This window comes from Rhinoderma darwinii, unplaced genomic scaffold (genome assembly GCF_050947455.1).
Source record: "Rhinoderma darwinii isolate aRhiDar2 unplaced genomic scaffold, aRhiDar2.hap1 Scaffold_451, whole genome shotgun sequence".
Lineage (NCBI taxonomy): Eukaryota > Metazoa > Chordata > Amphibia > Anura > Rhinodermatidae > Rhinoderma > Rhinoderma darwinii.
Window position 1 is genome coordinate 143,504 of NW_027463942.1, and position 20,372 is coordinate 163,875.

A 20,372-nucleotide genomic window follows, 5' to 3' on the forward strand; every position below is an offset into this window, starting at 1 on the left:
ATATAAGTGTCCCGCATATAATGTATATAAGTGTCCCGCATATAATGTATATAAGTGTCCCGCATATAATGTATATAAGTGTCCCGCATATAATGTATATAAGTGTCCCGCATATAACGTATATAAGTGTCCTGCATATAATGTATATAAGTGTCCCGCATATAATGTATATGTGTCCTGCATATAATGTATAGAAGTGTCCCGCATATAATGTATATAAGTGTCCCGCATATAATGTATATAAGTGTCCCGCATATAATGTATATAAGTGTCCCGCATATAATGTATATAAGTGTCCCGCATATAATGTATATAAGTGTCCCGCATATAATGTATATAAGTGTCCCGCATGTAATGTATATAAGTGTCCCGCATATAATGTATATAAGTGTCCCGCATATAATGTATATAACTGTCCCGCATATAATGTATATAAGCGTCCCGCATATAATGTATATAAGTGTCCCGCATATAATGTATATAAGTGTCCCGCATATAATGTATATAAGTGTCCCGCATATAATGTATATAAGTGTCCCGCATATAATGTATATAAGTGTCCCGCATATAATGTATATAAGTGTCCCGCATATAATGTATATAAGTGTCCCGCATATAACGTATATAAGTGTCCCGCATATAATGTATATAAGTGTCCCGCATATAATGTATATAAGTGTCCCGCATATAATGTATAGAAGTGTCCCGCATATAATGTATATAAGTGCCCCGCATATAATGTATATAAGTGTCCTGCATATAATGTATATAAGTATCCCGCATATAATGTATAGAAGTGTCCCGCATATAATGGATATAAGTGTCCCGCATATAATGGATATAAGTGTCCCGCATATAATGTATATAAGTGTCCCGCATATAATGTATATAAGTGTCCCGCATATAATGTATATAAGTGTCCCGCATATAATGTATATAAGTGTCCCGCATATAATGTATAGAAGTGTCCCGCATATAATGTATATAAGTGTCCCGCATATAATGTATATAAGTGTCCCGCATATAATGTATATAAGTGTCCTGCATATAATGTATATAAGTGTCCCGCATATAATGTATATAAGTGTCCCGCATATAATGTATATAAGTGTCCCGCATATAATGTATATAAGTGTCCCGCATGTAATGTATATAAGTGTCCCGCATATAATGTATATAAGTGTCCTGCATATAATGTATATAAGTGTCCCGCATATAATGTATATAAGTGTCCTGCATATAATGTATAGAAGTGTCCCGCATATAATGTATATAAGTGTCCCGCATATAATGTATATAAGTGTCCCGCATATAATGTATATAAGTGTCCCGCATATAACGTATATAAGTGTCCCGCATATAATGTATATAAGTGTCCCGCATATAATGTATATAAGTGTCCCGCATATAATGTATATAAGTGTCCCGCATATAATGTATATAAGTGTCCCGCATATAATGTATATAAGTGTCCTGCATATAATGTATATAAGTGTCCCGCATATAATGTATATAAGTGTCCCGCATATAATGTATATAAGTGTCCCGCATATAATGTATATAAGTGTCCCGCATATAATGTATATAAGTGTCCCGCATATAATGTATATAAGTGTCCCGCATATAATGTATATAAGTGTCCCGCATATAATGTATATAAGTGTCCCGCATATAATGTATATAAGTGTCCCGCATATAATGTATATAAGTGTCCCGCATATAATGTATAGAAGTGTCCCGCATATAATGTATATAAGTGTCCCGCATATAATGTATATAAGTGTCCTGCATATAATGTATATAAGTGTCCCGCATATAATGTATATAAGTGTCCCGCATATAATGTATATAAGTGTCCCGCATATAATGTATATAAGTGTCCTGCATATAATGTATAGAAGTGTCCCGCATATAACGTATATAAGTGTCCCGCATATAATGTATATAAGTGTCCTGCATATAATGTATATAAGTGTCCTGCATATAATGTATATAAGTGTCCTGCATATAATGTATATAAGTGTCCGGCATATAATGTATATAAGTGTCCCGCATATAATGTATATAAGTGTCCCGCATATAATGTATATAAGTGTCCTGCATATAATGTATATAAGTGTCCCGCATATAATGTATATAAGTGTCCCGCATATAATGTATATAAGTGTCCCGCATATAATGTATATAAGTGTCCCGCATATAATGTATATAAGTGTCCCGCATATAATGTATATAAGTGTCCTGCATATAATGTATATAAGTGTCCCGCATGTAATGTATATAAGTGTCCCGCATATAATGTATATAAGTGTCCCGCATGTAATGTATATAAGTGTCCCGCATATAATGTATATAAGTGTCCCGCATATAATGTATATAAGTGTCCCGCATATAATGTATATAAGTGTCCCGCATATAATGTATATAAGTGTCCCGCATATAATGTATATAAGTGTCCCGCATATAATGTATATAAGTGTCCCGCATATAATGTATATAAGTGTCCTGCACTTCTTTTGCCGAGGCTGTATTTTTACGCGTCGTCGTTTGACAGCTGTCAAACGACGACGCGTAAATAACAGGTCGTCTGCACAGTACGTCGGCAAACCCATTCAAATGAATGGGCAGATGTTTGCCGACGTATTGTAGCCATATTTTCAGACGTAAAACGAGGCAAAATACGCCTCGTATACGTCTGAAATTTGGCCGTGTGAACATACCCTCAGGTCCCGGCTCTTCCTCTGGTCACGTGTGTGGATTTGTTTGTGTCCGTTTGTCTTGTGAGTAATAAAGCTTGTTGCCGGGGGCGGGGTTACATGACACAATATGGCGGCCTCCGTGTGGAGAGCAGTTCCGGGTGTCAGTCGGGTTTGGGGCCGGTGCTCACGTGTTCGGGGTTCACGGGCGCGGACGATTTCTTCGGGGGACCCTGCAACACGTTCCGATCACTTTAGGGATGCAGAGTCACGTGATGACGGGTTTTGGGGTTCGGGGGCGCTGGGTGTTGGGGCTCTGTTGGGGGCGGGGCTCGGGCTGTGGAGTTGGGGGCGGGGCTCAGTTTCATGGCTGGGGGTGGAGGCGGCAAAACCTGAAGCTCCTCCCAATGACACCCCGAAATCCGACATCAAGAACCCCCGGAAACTCTTCAACTTCATTGCTGATGTTGCTGAAAAGTGCGCCCCCGCCGTGGTGAATATAGAGACGCTGGGCAGGTGAGTGACCCGGGACGCCCGACCGTGACCCGAGACGCCCGACCGTGACCCGAGACGCCCGACCGTGACCCGGGACGCCCGACCGTGACCCGGGACGCCCGACCGTGACCCGAGAGGCCCGACCGTCCCAACCGAGACCCCCGACCGTGGCCCCATAGACACCCCGTATATCTGACAGTGACCCCGTATGCCCGGCAGGGACCCTGTAGACGCCCCGTATGCCCGGCAGGGACCGCATAATCCTTGTACTGCGCTCTTTGACACGTGGACCTGTTCTGGGTGTTGTTAGGGTATCTGGGTCACTGGTGGGGTGATCGGGTGGCACCGCTGTCTCCAGGTTTTATGTCTGACCCTACAGACACCCGTTCACGGGCCGGGAGGAGGTCATCTCGAGCGGCTCCGGCTTCCTGGTGTCTCCAGACGGTCTGATAGTCACCAACGCCCACGTGGTGGCCAATAAGAAGAGGGTGAGAGTGAAGCTGTATAATGGAGACATGTACGAGGCCAGCGTCTGCGCCATGGACCCCGTGACTGACATCGCCACTGTCAAGATCAGCACCAAGGCGAGACCCCCACTATATGTAACCCCTCCCCCGCTACACGTACCCCCCTCCCCCGCTACACGTACCCCCCTCCCCCGCTACACGTACCCCCCTCCCCCGCTACACGTACCCCCCTCCCCCGCTACACGTACCCCCTCCCCCGCTACACGTACCCCCCTCCCCCGCTACACGTAACCCCTCCCCCGCTACACGTAACCCCTGCCCCGCCTGCATACAGTATTACATGTGACATGCCCCCCCCCCCCATCTGCGCAGGTTCCTCTCCCCACGCTGCCGCTGGCTCGCTCCTCTGAGGTCAGACAGGGGGAGTTTGTTGTCGCCATGGGGACGCCGTTCCTGCTGCGTAACACCATTACCTCCGGGATCGTCAGCTCCGTGCAGCGGGGGAGTCGGGAGCTCGGCCTCTCCAACAAGGACATGGACTTCATCCAGACGGACGCCATCATAGATGTGAGTGACAAGCGGGTGGATGGTGCAGATAGTCGCTGACTAGTCCCGAGCTGCACCCACAAAGCATCAGGGAGGGGAAAGACGGTTAATATCTGCAGCTGCGCCCCCTCCTCACCCGCTGAACACCTCTCTTTCAGGTCGGTAATTCTGGGGGCCCCCTGGTCAATCTGGTGAGTAAAACTGACCCTGCAAAATTATATACTGACCGGTATATTACATTGTATATATTATATACTGACCGGTATATTACACTGTATATATTATATACTGCCCAGTATGTTACACTGTATATATTATATACTGACCGGACTATTACACTGTATATATTATATACTGACCGGTATATTACACTGTATATATTATATACTGACCGGTATGTTACACTGTATGTATTATATACTGACCGGTATATTACACTGTATATATTATATACTGACCGGTATGTTACACTGTATGTATTATATACTGACCGGTACATTACACTGTATATATTATATACTGGCCGGTATATTACACTGTATATATTATATACTGACCGGTATATTACATTGTGTATATTATATACTGACCGGTATACTACACTGTATATATTATATACTGACTGGTATATTACACTGTATATATTATATATTGAGCGGTATGTTACACTGTATATATTATACACTGACCGGTATATTACACTGTATATATTATATACTGACCGGTATATTACACTGTATATATTATATACTGACCGGTATATTACATTGTGTATATTATATACTGACCGGTATACTACACTGTATATATTATATACTGACTGGTATATTACACTGTATATATTATATATTGAGCGGTATATTACACTGTATATATTATATACTGACCGGTATATTACATTGTATATATTATACACTGACCGGTATATTACATTGTATATATTATATACTGACCGGAATATTACACTGTATATATTATATACTGACCGGTATATTACACTCTATATATTATACACTGACCGGTATATTACACTGTATATATTATATACTGACCGGTATATTACACTGTATATATTATACACTGACCGGTATATTACACTGTATATATTATATACTGACCGGTATATTACACTGTATATATTATATACTGACCGGTATATTACACTGTATATATTATATACTGACCGGTATATTACACTGTATATATTCTATACTGACCGGTATGTTACACTGTATGTATTATATACTGACCGGTATATTACACTGTATATATTATATACTGACCGGTATATTACACTGTATATATTATATACTAACCGGTATGTTACACTGTATATATTATATACTGACCGGTATGTTACACTGTATATATTATATGCTGACCGGTATATTACACTGTATATATTATATACTGACCGGTATATTACACTGTATATATTATACACTGACCGGTATATTACACTGTATATATTATATACTGACCGGTATATTACACTGTATATATTATATACTGACCGGTATATTACACTGTATATATTATATACTGACCGGTATATTACACTGTATATATTATACACTGACCGGTATATTACACTGTATATATTATACACTGACCGGTATATTACACTGTATATATTATATGCTGACCGGTATATTACACTGTATATATTATATGCTGACCGGTATATTACACTGTATATATTATACACTGACCGGTATATTACACTGTATATATTATATACTGACCGGTATATTACACTGTATATATTATATACTGACCGGTATATTACACTGTATATATTATATACTGACCGGTATATTACACTGTATATATTATATACTGACCGGTATATTACATTGTATATATTATATACTGACCGGTATATTACACTGTATATATTATATACTGACCGGTATATTACACTGTATATATTATATACTGACCGGTATATTACACTGTATATATTATACACTGACCGGTATATTACACTGTATATATTATACACTGACCGGTATATTACACTGTATATATTATATGCTGACCGGTATATTACACTGTATATATTATATGCTGACCGGTATATTACACTGTATATATTATACACTGACCGGTATATTACACTGTATATATTATATACTGACCGGTATATTACACTGTATATATTATATACTGACCGGTATATTACACTGTATATATTATATACTGACCGGTATATTACACTGTATATATTATATACTGACCGGTATATTACATTGTATATATTATATACTGACCGGTATATTACACTGTATATATTATATACTGCCCAGTATGTTACACTGTATATATTATATACTGACCGGACTATTACACTGTATATATTATATACTGACCGGTATATTACACTGTATATATTATATACTGACCGGTATGTTACACTGTATGTATTATATACTGACCGGTATGTTACACTGTATATATTATATACTGACCGGTATATTACACTGTATATATTATATACTGACCGGTATATTACATTGTGTATATTATATACTGACCGGTATACTACACTGTATATATTATATACTGACCGGTATATTACACTGTATATATTATATACTGACCGGTATGTTACACTGTATATATTATACACTGACCGGTATACTACACTGTATATATTATATACTGACTGGTATATTACACTGTATATATTATATATTGAGCGGTATATTACACTGTATATATTATATACTGACCGGTATATTACATTCTATATATTATACACTGACCGGTATATTACACTGTATATATTATATACTGACCGGTATATTACACTGTATATATTATACACTGATCGGTATATTACACTGTATATATTATATACTGACCGGTATATTACACTGTATATATTATATACTGACCGGTATATTACACTGTATATATTCTATACTGACCGGTATGTTACACTGTATGTATTATATACTGTCCGGTATGTTACACTGTATATATTATATACTGACCGGTATATTACACTGTATATATTATATACTGACCGGTATGTTACACTGTATATATTATGTACTGACCGGTATATTACACTGTATATATTATATGCTGACCGGTATATTACACTGTATATATTATATACTGACCGGTATATTACACTGTATATATTATACACTGACCGGTATATTACACTGTATATATTATATACTGACCGGTATATTACACTGTATATATTATATACTGACCGGTATATTACACTGTATATATTATATGCTGACCGGTATATTACACTGTATATATTATATACTGACCGGTATATTACACTGTATATATTATATACTGACCGGTATATTACATTGTATATATTATACACTGACCGGTATATTACACTGTATATATTATACACTGACCGGTATATTACACTGTATATATTATACACTGACCGGTATATTACACTGTATATATTATATACTGACCGGTATATTACACTGTATATATTATATACTGACCGGTATATTACACTGTATATATTATATACTGACTGGTATATTACACTGTATATATTATATACTGACCGGTATATTATACTGTATATATTATATACTGCCCGGTATATTACACTGTATATATTATACACTGACCGGTATATTACACTGTATATATTATATACTGACCGGTATATTACACTGTATATATTATATACTGACCGGTATGTTACACTGTATATATTATATACTGACCGGTATATTACACTGTATATATTATATGCTGACCGGTATATTACATTGTGTATATTATATACTGACCGGTATACTACACTGTATATATTATATACTGACCGGTATACTACACTGTATATATTATATACTGACCGGTATACCACACTATATATATTATATACTGACCGGTATATTACACTGTATATATTATATACTGACCGGTATACTACACTGTATATATTATATACTGACCGGTATATTACACTGTATATATTATATACTGACCGGTATATTACACTGTATATATTATACACTGACCGGTATATTACATTGTATATATTATATACTGACCGGTATATTACACTGTATATATTATATACTGACCGGTATGTTACACTGTATATATTATATACTGACCGGTATATTACACTATATATTATATACTGACCGGTATATTACATTGTGTATATTATATACTGACCGGTATACTACACTGTATATATTATATACTGACTGGTATATTACACTGTATATATTATATATTGAGCGGTATGTTACACTGTATATATTATATACTGACCGGTATATTACACTGTATATATTATATACTGACCAGTATATTACACTGTATATATTATATACTGACCGGAATATTACACTGTATATATTATATACTGACTGGTATATTACACTGTATATATTATATACTGACCGGTATATTACACTGTATATATTATATACTGACCGGTATATTACACTGTATATATTATATACTGACCGGTATGTTACACTGTATATATTATATACTGACCGGTATATTACACTATATATTATATACTGACCGGTATATTACACTGTATATATTATATACTGACTGGTATATTACACTGTATATATTATATATTGAGCGGTATGTTACACTGTATATATTATATACTGACCGGTATATTACACTGTATATATTATATACTGACCAGTATATTACACTGTATATATTATATACTGACCAGTATATTACACTGTATATATTATATACTGACCGGAATATTACACTGTATATATTATATACTGACTGGTATATTACACTGTATATATTATATACTGACCGGTATATTACACTGTATATATTATATACTGACCGGTATATTACACTGTATATATTATATACTGACCGGTATATTACACTGTAAATATTATATACTGACCGGTATATTACACTGTATATATTATATACTGACCGGTATATTACACTGTATATATTATATACTGACCGGTATATTACACTGTATATATTATATACTGACCGGTATGTTACACTGTATATATTATATACTGACCGGTATGTTACACTGTATATATTATATACTGACCGGTATATTACATTGTGTATATTATACACTGACCGGTATATTACACTGTATATATTATATACTGACCGGTATATTACACTGTATATATTATATACTGACCGGTATACTACACTGTATATATTATATACTGATCGGTATGTTACACTGTATGTATTATATACTGACCGATCTGACCGGTATGTTACACTGTATATATTATATACTGACCGGTATGTTACACTGTATATATTATATACTGACCGGTATGTTACACTGTATATATTATATACTGACCGGTATACTACACTGTATATATTATATACTGACCGGTATGTTACACTGTATGTATTATATACTGACCGATCTGACCGGTATACTACACTGTATATATTATATACTGACCGGTATGTTACACTGTATGTATTATATACTGACCGATCTGACCGGTATATTACACTGTATATATTATATACTGACCGGTATGTTACACTGTATATATTATATACTGACCGGTATATTACACTGTATATATTATATACTGACTGGTATATTACACTGTATATATTATATACTGACCGGTATATTACATTGTATATATTATATACTGACCGGTATATTACACTCTATATATTATACACTGACCGGTATATTACACTGTATATATTATATACTGACCGGTATATTACATTGTATATATTATATACTGACCGGTATATTACACTCTATATATTATACACTGACCGGTATATTACACTGTATATATTATATACTGACCGGTATATTACACTGTATATATTATATACTGACCGGTATATTACACTGTATATATTATACACTGACCGGTATATTACACTGTATATATTATACACTGACCGGTATACTACACTCTATATATTATATACTGACCGGTATATTACACTGTATATATTATATACTGACCGGTATATTACACTGTATATATTATATACTGACCGGTATATTACACTGTATATATTATATACTGACCGGTATATTACACTGTATATATTATATACTGACCGGTATATTACACTGTATATATTATATACTGACCGGTATGTTACATTGTATATATTATATACTGACCGGTATGTTACACTGTATGTATTATATACTGACCGACCTGACCGATATATTACACTGTATATATATTATATACTGACCGGTATATTACACTGTATATATTATATACTGACCGGTATGTTACACTGTATATATTATATACTGACCGGTATATTACACTGTATATATTATATACTGACCGGTATATTACATTGTGTATATTATATACTGATCGGTATACTACACTGTATATATTATATACTGACCGGTATACTACACTGTATATATTATATACTGACCGGTATATTACACTGTATATATTATATACTGACCGGTATACTACACTGTATATATTATATACTGACCGGTATACTACACTGTATATATTATATACTGACCGGTATATTACATTGTATATATTATATACTGACCGGTATATTACACTCTATATATTATATACTGACCGATCTGACCGGTATATTACACTGTATATATATTATATACTGACTGGTATATTACACTGTATATATTATATACTGACCGGTATATTACATTGTATATATTATATACTGACCGGTATATTACACTCTATAGATTATATACTGACCGGTATATTACACTGTATATATTATATACTGACCGGTATATTACACTGTATATATTATATACTGACTGGTATATTACACTGTATATATTATATACTGACCGGTATATTATACTGTATATATTATATACTGACCGGTATATTACACTGTATATATTATACACTGACCGGTATATTACACTGTATATATTATATACTGACCGGTATATTACACTGTATATATTATACACTGACGGTATATTACATTGTATATATTATACACTGACCGGTATATTACACTGTATATATATTATATACTGACTGGTATATTACACTGTATATATTATATACTGACCGGTATATTACACTCTATAGATTATATACTGACCGGTATATTACACTGTATATATTATATACTGACCGGTATATTACACTGTATATATTATATACTGACTGGTATATTACACTGTATATATTATATACTGACCGGTATATTATACTGTATATATTATATACTGACCGGTATATTACACTGTATATATTATACACTGACCGGTATATTACACTGTATATATTATATACTGACCGGTATATTACACTGTATATATTATACACTGACGGTATATTACATTGTATATATTATACACTGACCGGTATATTACACTGTATATATATTATATACTGACTGGTATATTACACTGTATATATTATATACTGACCGGTATATTACATTGTATATATTATATACTGACCGGTATATTACACTCTCTATATTATATACTGACCGGTATATTACACTGTATATATTATATACTGACCGGTATATTACATTGTATATATTATACACTGACGGTATATTACATTGTATATATTATACACTGACCGGTATATTACACTGTATATATTATACACTGACCGGTATATTACATTGTATATATTATATACTGACCGGTATATTACATTGTATATATTATATACTGACCGGTATATTACACTGTATATATTATATACTGCCCAGTATGTTACACTGTATATATTATACACTGACCGGTATATTACACTGTATATATTATATACTGACCGGTATATTACACTGTATATATTATATACTGACCGGTATGTTACACTGTATGTATTATATACTGACCGACCTGACCGATATATTACACTGTATATATATTATATACTGACCGGTATATTACATTGTGTATATTATACACTGACCGGTATATTACATTGTATATATTATATACTGACCGGTATATTACACTGTATATATTATATACTGACCGGTATGTTACACTGTATATATTATATACTGACCGGTATATTACACTGTATATATTATATACTGACCGGTATATTACATTGTGTATATTATATACTGACCGGTATACTACACTGTATATATTATATACTGACCGGTATACTACACTGTATATATTATATACTGACCGGTATATTACACTGTATATATTATATGCTGACCGGTATACTACACTGTATATATTATATACTGACCGGTATACTACACTGTATATATTATATACTGACCGGTATATTACACTGTATATATTATATACTGACCGGTATATTACACTGTATATATTATATACTGACCGGTATATTACACTGTATATATTATACACTGACCGGTATATTACATTGTATATATTATATACTGACCGGTATATTACACTGTATATATTATACACTGACCGGTATATTACATTGTATATATTATATACTGACCGGTATATTACACTGTATATATTATATACTGACCGGTATGTTACACTGTATATATTATATACTGACCGGTATATTACACTATATATTATATACTGACCGGTATATTACATTGTGTATATTATATACTGACCGGTATACTACACTGTATATATTATATACTGACTGGTATATTACACTGTATATATTATATATTGAGCGGTATGTTACACTGTATATATTATATACTGACTGGTATATTACATTGTATATATTATATACTGACCGGTATATTACACTCTATATATTATACACTGACCGGTATATTACACTGTATATATTATATATTGAGCGGTATGTTACACTGTATATATTATATACTGACTGGTATATTACATTGTATATATTATATACTGACCGGTATATTACACTCTATATATTATACACTGACCGGTATATTACACTGTATATATTATATACTGACCGGTATATTACACTGTATATATTATACACTGACCGGTAAATTACATTGTATATATTATATACTGACCGGTATATTACACTGTATATATTATACACTGACCGGTATATTACATTGTATATATTATATACTGACCGGTATATTACACTGTATATATTATATACTGGCCGGTATATTACACTGTATATATTATATACTGACCGGAATATTACACTGTATATATTATATACCGACCGGTATATTACACTGTATATATTATATACTGACCGGTATATTACACTGTATATATTATATACTGACCGGTATATTACACTGTATATATTATATACTGACCGGTATATTACACTGTATATATTATATACTGACCGGTATATTACACTGTATATATTATATACTGACCGGTATATTACACTGTATATATTATACACTGACCGGTATATTACACTGTATATATTATATGCTGACCGGTATATTACACTGTATATATTATATACTGACCGGTATGTTACACTGTATATATTATATACTGACCGGTATATTACACTATATATTATATACTGACCGGTATATTACATTGTGTATATTATATACTGACCGGTATACTACACTGTATATATTATATACTGACTGGTATATTACACTGTATATATTATATATTGAGCGGTATGTTACACTGTATATATTATATACTGACTGGTATATTACATTGTATATATTATATACTGACCGGTATATTACACTCTATATATTATACACTGACCGGTATATTACACTGTATATATTATATACTGACCGGTATATTACACTGTATATATTATACACTGACCGGTATATTACACTGTATATATTATATACTGACCGGTATATTACACTGTATATATTATACACTGACCGGTATATTACACTGTATATATTATATACTGACCGGTATATTACACTGTATATATTATATACTGACCGGTATATTACACTGTATATATTATACACTGACCGGTATATTACACTGTATATATTATATGCTGACCGGTATATTACACTGTATATATTATATACTGACCGGTATATTACACTGTATATATTATATACTGACCGGTATATTACATTGTATATATTATACACTGACCGGTATATTACATTGTATATATTATATACTGACCGGTATATTACACTCTATATATTATACACTGACCGGTATATTACACTGTATATATTATACACTGACCGGTATATTACACTGTATATATTATACACTGACCGGTATATTACACTGTATATATTATACACTGACCGGTATATTACACTGTATATATTATACACTGACCGGTATATTACACTGTATATATTATATACTGACCGGTATATTACACTGTATATATTATATACTGACCGGTATATTACACTGTATATATTATACACTGACCGGTATATTACACTCTATATATTATATACTGACTGGTATATTACACTCTATATATTATATACTGACCGGTATATTACACTGTATATATTATATACTGCCCGGTATATTACACTGTATATATTCTATACTGACCGGTATATTACACTGTATATATTATATACTGACCGGTATATTACACTGTATATATTCTATACTGACCGGTATATTACACTGTATATATTATACACTGACCGGTATATTACACTGTATATATTATATACTGACCGGTATATTACACTGTATATATTATATACTGACTGGTATATTACACTGTATATATTATATACTGACCGGTATATTATACTGTATATATTATATACTGACCGGTATATTACACTGTATATATTATACACTGACCGGTATATTACACTGTATATATTATATGCTGACCGGTATATTACACTGTATATATTATATACTGACCGGTATGTTACACTGTATATATTATATACTGACCGGTATATTACACTATATATTATATACTGACCGGTATATTACATTGTGTATATTATATACTGACCGGTATACTACACTGTATATATTATATACTGACTGGTATATTACACTGTATATATTATATATTGAGCGGTATGTTACACTGTATATATTATATACTGACTGGTATATTACATTGTATATATTATATACTGACCGGTATATTACACTCTATATATTATACACTGACCGGTATATTACACTGTATATATTATATACTGACCGGTATATTACACTGTATATATTATACACTGACCGGTATATTACACTGTATATATTATATACTGACCGGTATATTACACTGTATATATTATACACTGACCGGTATATTACACTGTATATATTATATACTGACCGGTATATTACACTGTATATATTATATACTGACCGGTATATTACACTGTATATATTATACACTGACCGGTATATTACACTGTATATATTATATGCTGACCGGTATATTACACTGTATATATTATATACTGACCGGTATATTACACTGTATATATTATATACTGACCGGTATATTACATTGTATATATTATACACTGACCGGTATATTACATTGTATATATTATATACTGACCGGTATATTACACTCTATATATTATACACTGACCGGTATATTACACTGTATATATTATACACTGACCGGTATATTACACTGTATATATTATACACTGACCGGTATATTACACTGTATATATTATACACTGACCGGTATATTACACTGTATATATTATACACTGACCGGTATATTACACTGTATATATTATATACTGACCGGTATATTACACTGTATATATTATATACTGACCGGTATATTACACTGTATATATTATACACTGACCGGTATATTACACTCTATATATTATATACTGACTGGTATATTACACTCTATATATTATATACTGACCGGTATATTACACTGTATATATTATATACTGCCCGGTATATTACACTGTATATATTCTATACTGACCGGTATATTACACTGTATATATTATATACTGACCGGTATATTACACTGTATATATTCTATACTGACCGGTATATTACACTGTATATATTATACACTGACCGGTATATTACACTGTATATATTATATACTGACCGGTATATTACACTGTATATATTATATACTGACTGGTATATTACACTGTATATATTATATACTGACCGGTATATTATACTGTATATATTATATACTGACCGGTATATTACACTGTATATATTATACACTGACCGGTATATTACACTGTATATATTATATACTGACCGGTATATTACACTGTATATATTATATACTGACCGGTATATTACACTGTATATATTATATACTGACCGGTATATTACACTGTATATATTATATACTGACCGGTATATTACACTGTATATATTATATACTGACCGGTATATTACACTGTATATATTATATACTGACCGGTATATTACACTGTATATATTATATACTGACCGGTATATTACACTGTATATATTATATACTGACCGGTATATTACACTGTATATATTATACACTGACCGGTATATTACACTGTATATATTATACACTGACCGGTATATTACACTGTATATATTATATACTGACCGGTATATTACACTGTATATATTATATACTGACCGGTATGTTACACTGTATATATTATATACTGACCGGTATGTTACACTGTATATATTATATACTGACCGGTATGTTACACTGTATATATTATATACTGACTGGTATATTACATTGTATATATTATATGCTGACCGGTATATGACTGTATATATGATATATTGACCGTTAAATTACAATGTATATAGTATATACTGACCGGTTTGTTACATTGTATATATTATATACTGACCGGTATGTTACACTGTATGTATTATATACTGACCGATCTGACCGATATATTACACTGTATATATTATATACTGACCGGTATATTACACTGTATATATTATACACTGGCCGGTATATTACACTGTATATATTATATACTGACCGGTATATTATACTGTATATATTATATACTGACCGGTATATTACACTGTATATATTATACACTGACCGGTATATTACACTGTATATATTATATACTGACCGGTATATTACACTGTATATATTATATACTGACCGGTATATTACACTGTATATATTATATACTGACCGGTATATTACATTGTGTATATTATATACTGACCGGTATGTTACACTGTATATATTATATACTGACCGGTATACTACACTGTATATATTATTTACTGACCGGTATATTACACTGTATATATTATATACTGACCGGTATGTTACACTGTATATATTATATACTGACCGGTATGTTACACTGTATATATTATATACTGACTGGTATATTACATTGTATATATTATATACTGACCGGTATGTTACACTGTATGTATTATATACTGACCGATCTGACCGATATATTACACTGTATATATATTATATACTGACCGGTATATTACATTGTGTATATTATACACTGACCGGTATATTACATTGTATATATTATATACTGACCGGTATATTACACTGTATATATTATATACTGACCGGTATGTTACACTGTATATATTATATACTGACCGGTATATTACACTGTATATATTATATACTGACCGGTATATTACATTGTGTATATTATATACTGACCGGTATGTTACACTGTATATATTATATACTGACCGGTATACTACACTGTATATATTATTTACTGACCGGTATATTACACTGTATATATTATATACTGACCGGTATATTACACTGTATATATTATATACTGACCGGTATATTACACTGTATATATTATATACTGACCGGTATGTTACACTGTATATATTATATACTGACCGGTATATTACACTGTATATATTATATACTGACCGGTATATTACACTGTATATATTATATACTGACCGGTATGTTACACTGTATATATTATATACTGACCGGTATATTACACTGTATATATTATATACTGACCGGTATATTACATTGTGTATATTATATACTGACCGGTATACTACACTGTATATATTATATACTGACCGGTATATTACACTGTATATATTATATATTGACCGGTATGTTACACTGTATGTATTATATACTGACCGGTATATTACACTGTATATATTATATACTGACCGGTATGTTACACTGTATATATTATATACTGACCGGTATGTTACACTGTATATATTATATACTGACCGGTATGTTACACTGTATGTATTATATACTGACCGATCTGACCGGTATATTACACTGTATATATATTATATACTGACTGGTATATTACACTGTATATATTATATACTGACCGGTATATTACATTGTATATATTATATACTGACCGGTATATTACACTCTATATATTATATACTGACCGGTATATTACACTGTATATATTATATGCTGACCGGTATATTACACTGTATATATTATATACTGATAGGTATGTTACACTGTATATATTATATACTGACCGCTCTGGCTGTTATATTACACTGTATATCTGATATACTGACTGGTATATTACACTCTATATATTATATACTGACCTGTATGTTATACTGTATATATTATATACTGACCGGTATATTACACTGACCGGTATATTACACTGACCGGTATATTACACTGTATATATTACATCCTGACCGGTATATTACACTGTATATATTATATGCTGACCGGTATATTACACTGTATATATTATATACTGACCGGTATATTACACTGTATATATTATACACTGACCGGTATATTACACTATATATTATATACTGACCTGTATGTTATACTGTATATATTATATACTGACCGGTATATTGCACTGTATATATTATTACTTAGTGACTTGTTCGTTACAGGATGGTGAAGTTATCGGTATTAATACTCTTAAAGTGACAGCCGGTATTTCCTTCGCGATTCCATCAGACAGAGTGAGAATTTTTCTCCAGAAGGAGAAGAGGCGGAGTCAGGGTATGTGGTCCGGATCGCGACAGAGGTAAAAGAGCGGGATCTTGGGAGTTTAACACTCCGCTTTTGTCTTCTCCAGGTTCCTGGTTTGGTCGCGCTGAGGTGAAGCAGAGATACATTGGAGTCATGATGTTAACGCTGACTCCGAGGTATGAGGGGGCGTCACTTTCATATATGGTATTTGGGAGGGGGCTATGTAATGTATGGGGGATTGGCACATACGGCTGGTGGTATATGATGGGGTCATGAAGTCTGGAGATGGTGGGGGTGATATAATGGTAGGGTATGAGGAGTGATGAGGTAATGGGCATTGTGGGGTATATGATGGGGTCATGTAGTCTGGGGGTGGTCTGGGTGATATAATGGTAGGGTATGAGGAGTGATGAGGTAATGGGCATTGTGGGGTATATGATGGGGTCATGTAGTCTGGGGGTTGTGGGGGTGATATAATGGTAGGGTATGAGGAGTGATGAGGTAATGGGCATTGTGGGGTATATGATGGGGTCATGTAGTCTGGGGGTGGTCTGGGTGATATAATGGTAGGGTATGAGGAGTGATGAGGTAATGGGCATTGTTGGGTATATGGGAGGGTCATGTAGTCTGGAGATGATGGGGGTGATGTAATGGTAGGGTATGAGGAGTGATGAGGTAATGGGCATTGTGGGGTATATGATGGGGTCATGTAGTCTGGGGATGGTGGGGGTGATATAATGGTAGGGTATGAGGAGTGATGAGGTAATGGGCATTGTGGGGTATATGATGGGGTCATGTAGTCTGGGGGTGGTGGGGTGATATAATGGTAGGGTATGAGGAGTGATGAGGTAATGGGCATTGTGGGGTATATGATGGGGTCATGTAGTCTGGGGGTGGTGGGGGTGATATAATGGTAGGGTATGAGGAGTGATGAGGTAATGGGCATTGTTGGGTATATGATGGGGTCATGTAGTCTGGGGGTGGTCTGGGTGATATAATGGTAGGGTATGAGGAGTGATGAGGTAATGGGCATTGTTGGGTATATGATGGGGTCATGTAGTCTGGAGATGATGGGGGTGATGTAATGGTAGGGTATGAGGAGTGATGTGGTAATGGGCATTGTGGGGTATATGATGGGGTCATGTAGTCTGGAGATGGTGGGGGTGATGTAATGGTAGGGTATGAGGAGTGATGAGGTAATGGGCATTGTGGGGTATATGATGGGGTCATGTAGTCTGGAGATGGTGGGGGTGATATAATGGTAGGGTATGAGGAGTGATGAGGTAATGGGCATTGTGGGG

General features: G+C 33.3%; 1 protein-coding gene across 1 annotated transcript in view; it reads left to right on the forward strand.

Annotated features, from left to right (window-relative positions):
- Window positions 1–2,808: 2,808 nt before the first annotated feature.
- Window positions 2,809–20,372, forward strand: part of LOC142716470 (serine protease HTRA2, mitochondrial-like) — a 17,925-nt gene continuing 361 nt past the window's right edge. Inside the window, exons 1-6 of the mRNA XM_075848702.1 lie at window positions 2,809–3,212; window positions 3,571–3,775; window positions 4,031–4,225; window positions 4,363–4,395; window positions 18,990–19,101; window positions 19,178–19,247. Coding sequence (XP_075704817.1) covers window positions 2,827–3,212; window positions 3,571–3,775; window positions 4,031–4,225; window positions 4,363–4,395; window positions 18,990–19,101; window positions 19,178–19,247 — 1,001 coding nt within the window. The 5' untranslated portion in view covers window positions 2,809–2,826. The remainder of the gene's footprint in view (window positions 3,213–3,570; window positions 3,776–4,030; window positions 4,226–4,362; window positions 4,396–18,989; window positions 19,102–19,177; window positions 19,248–20,372) is intronic.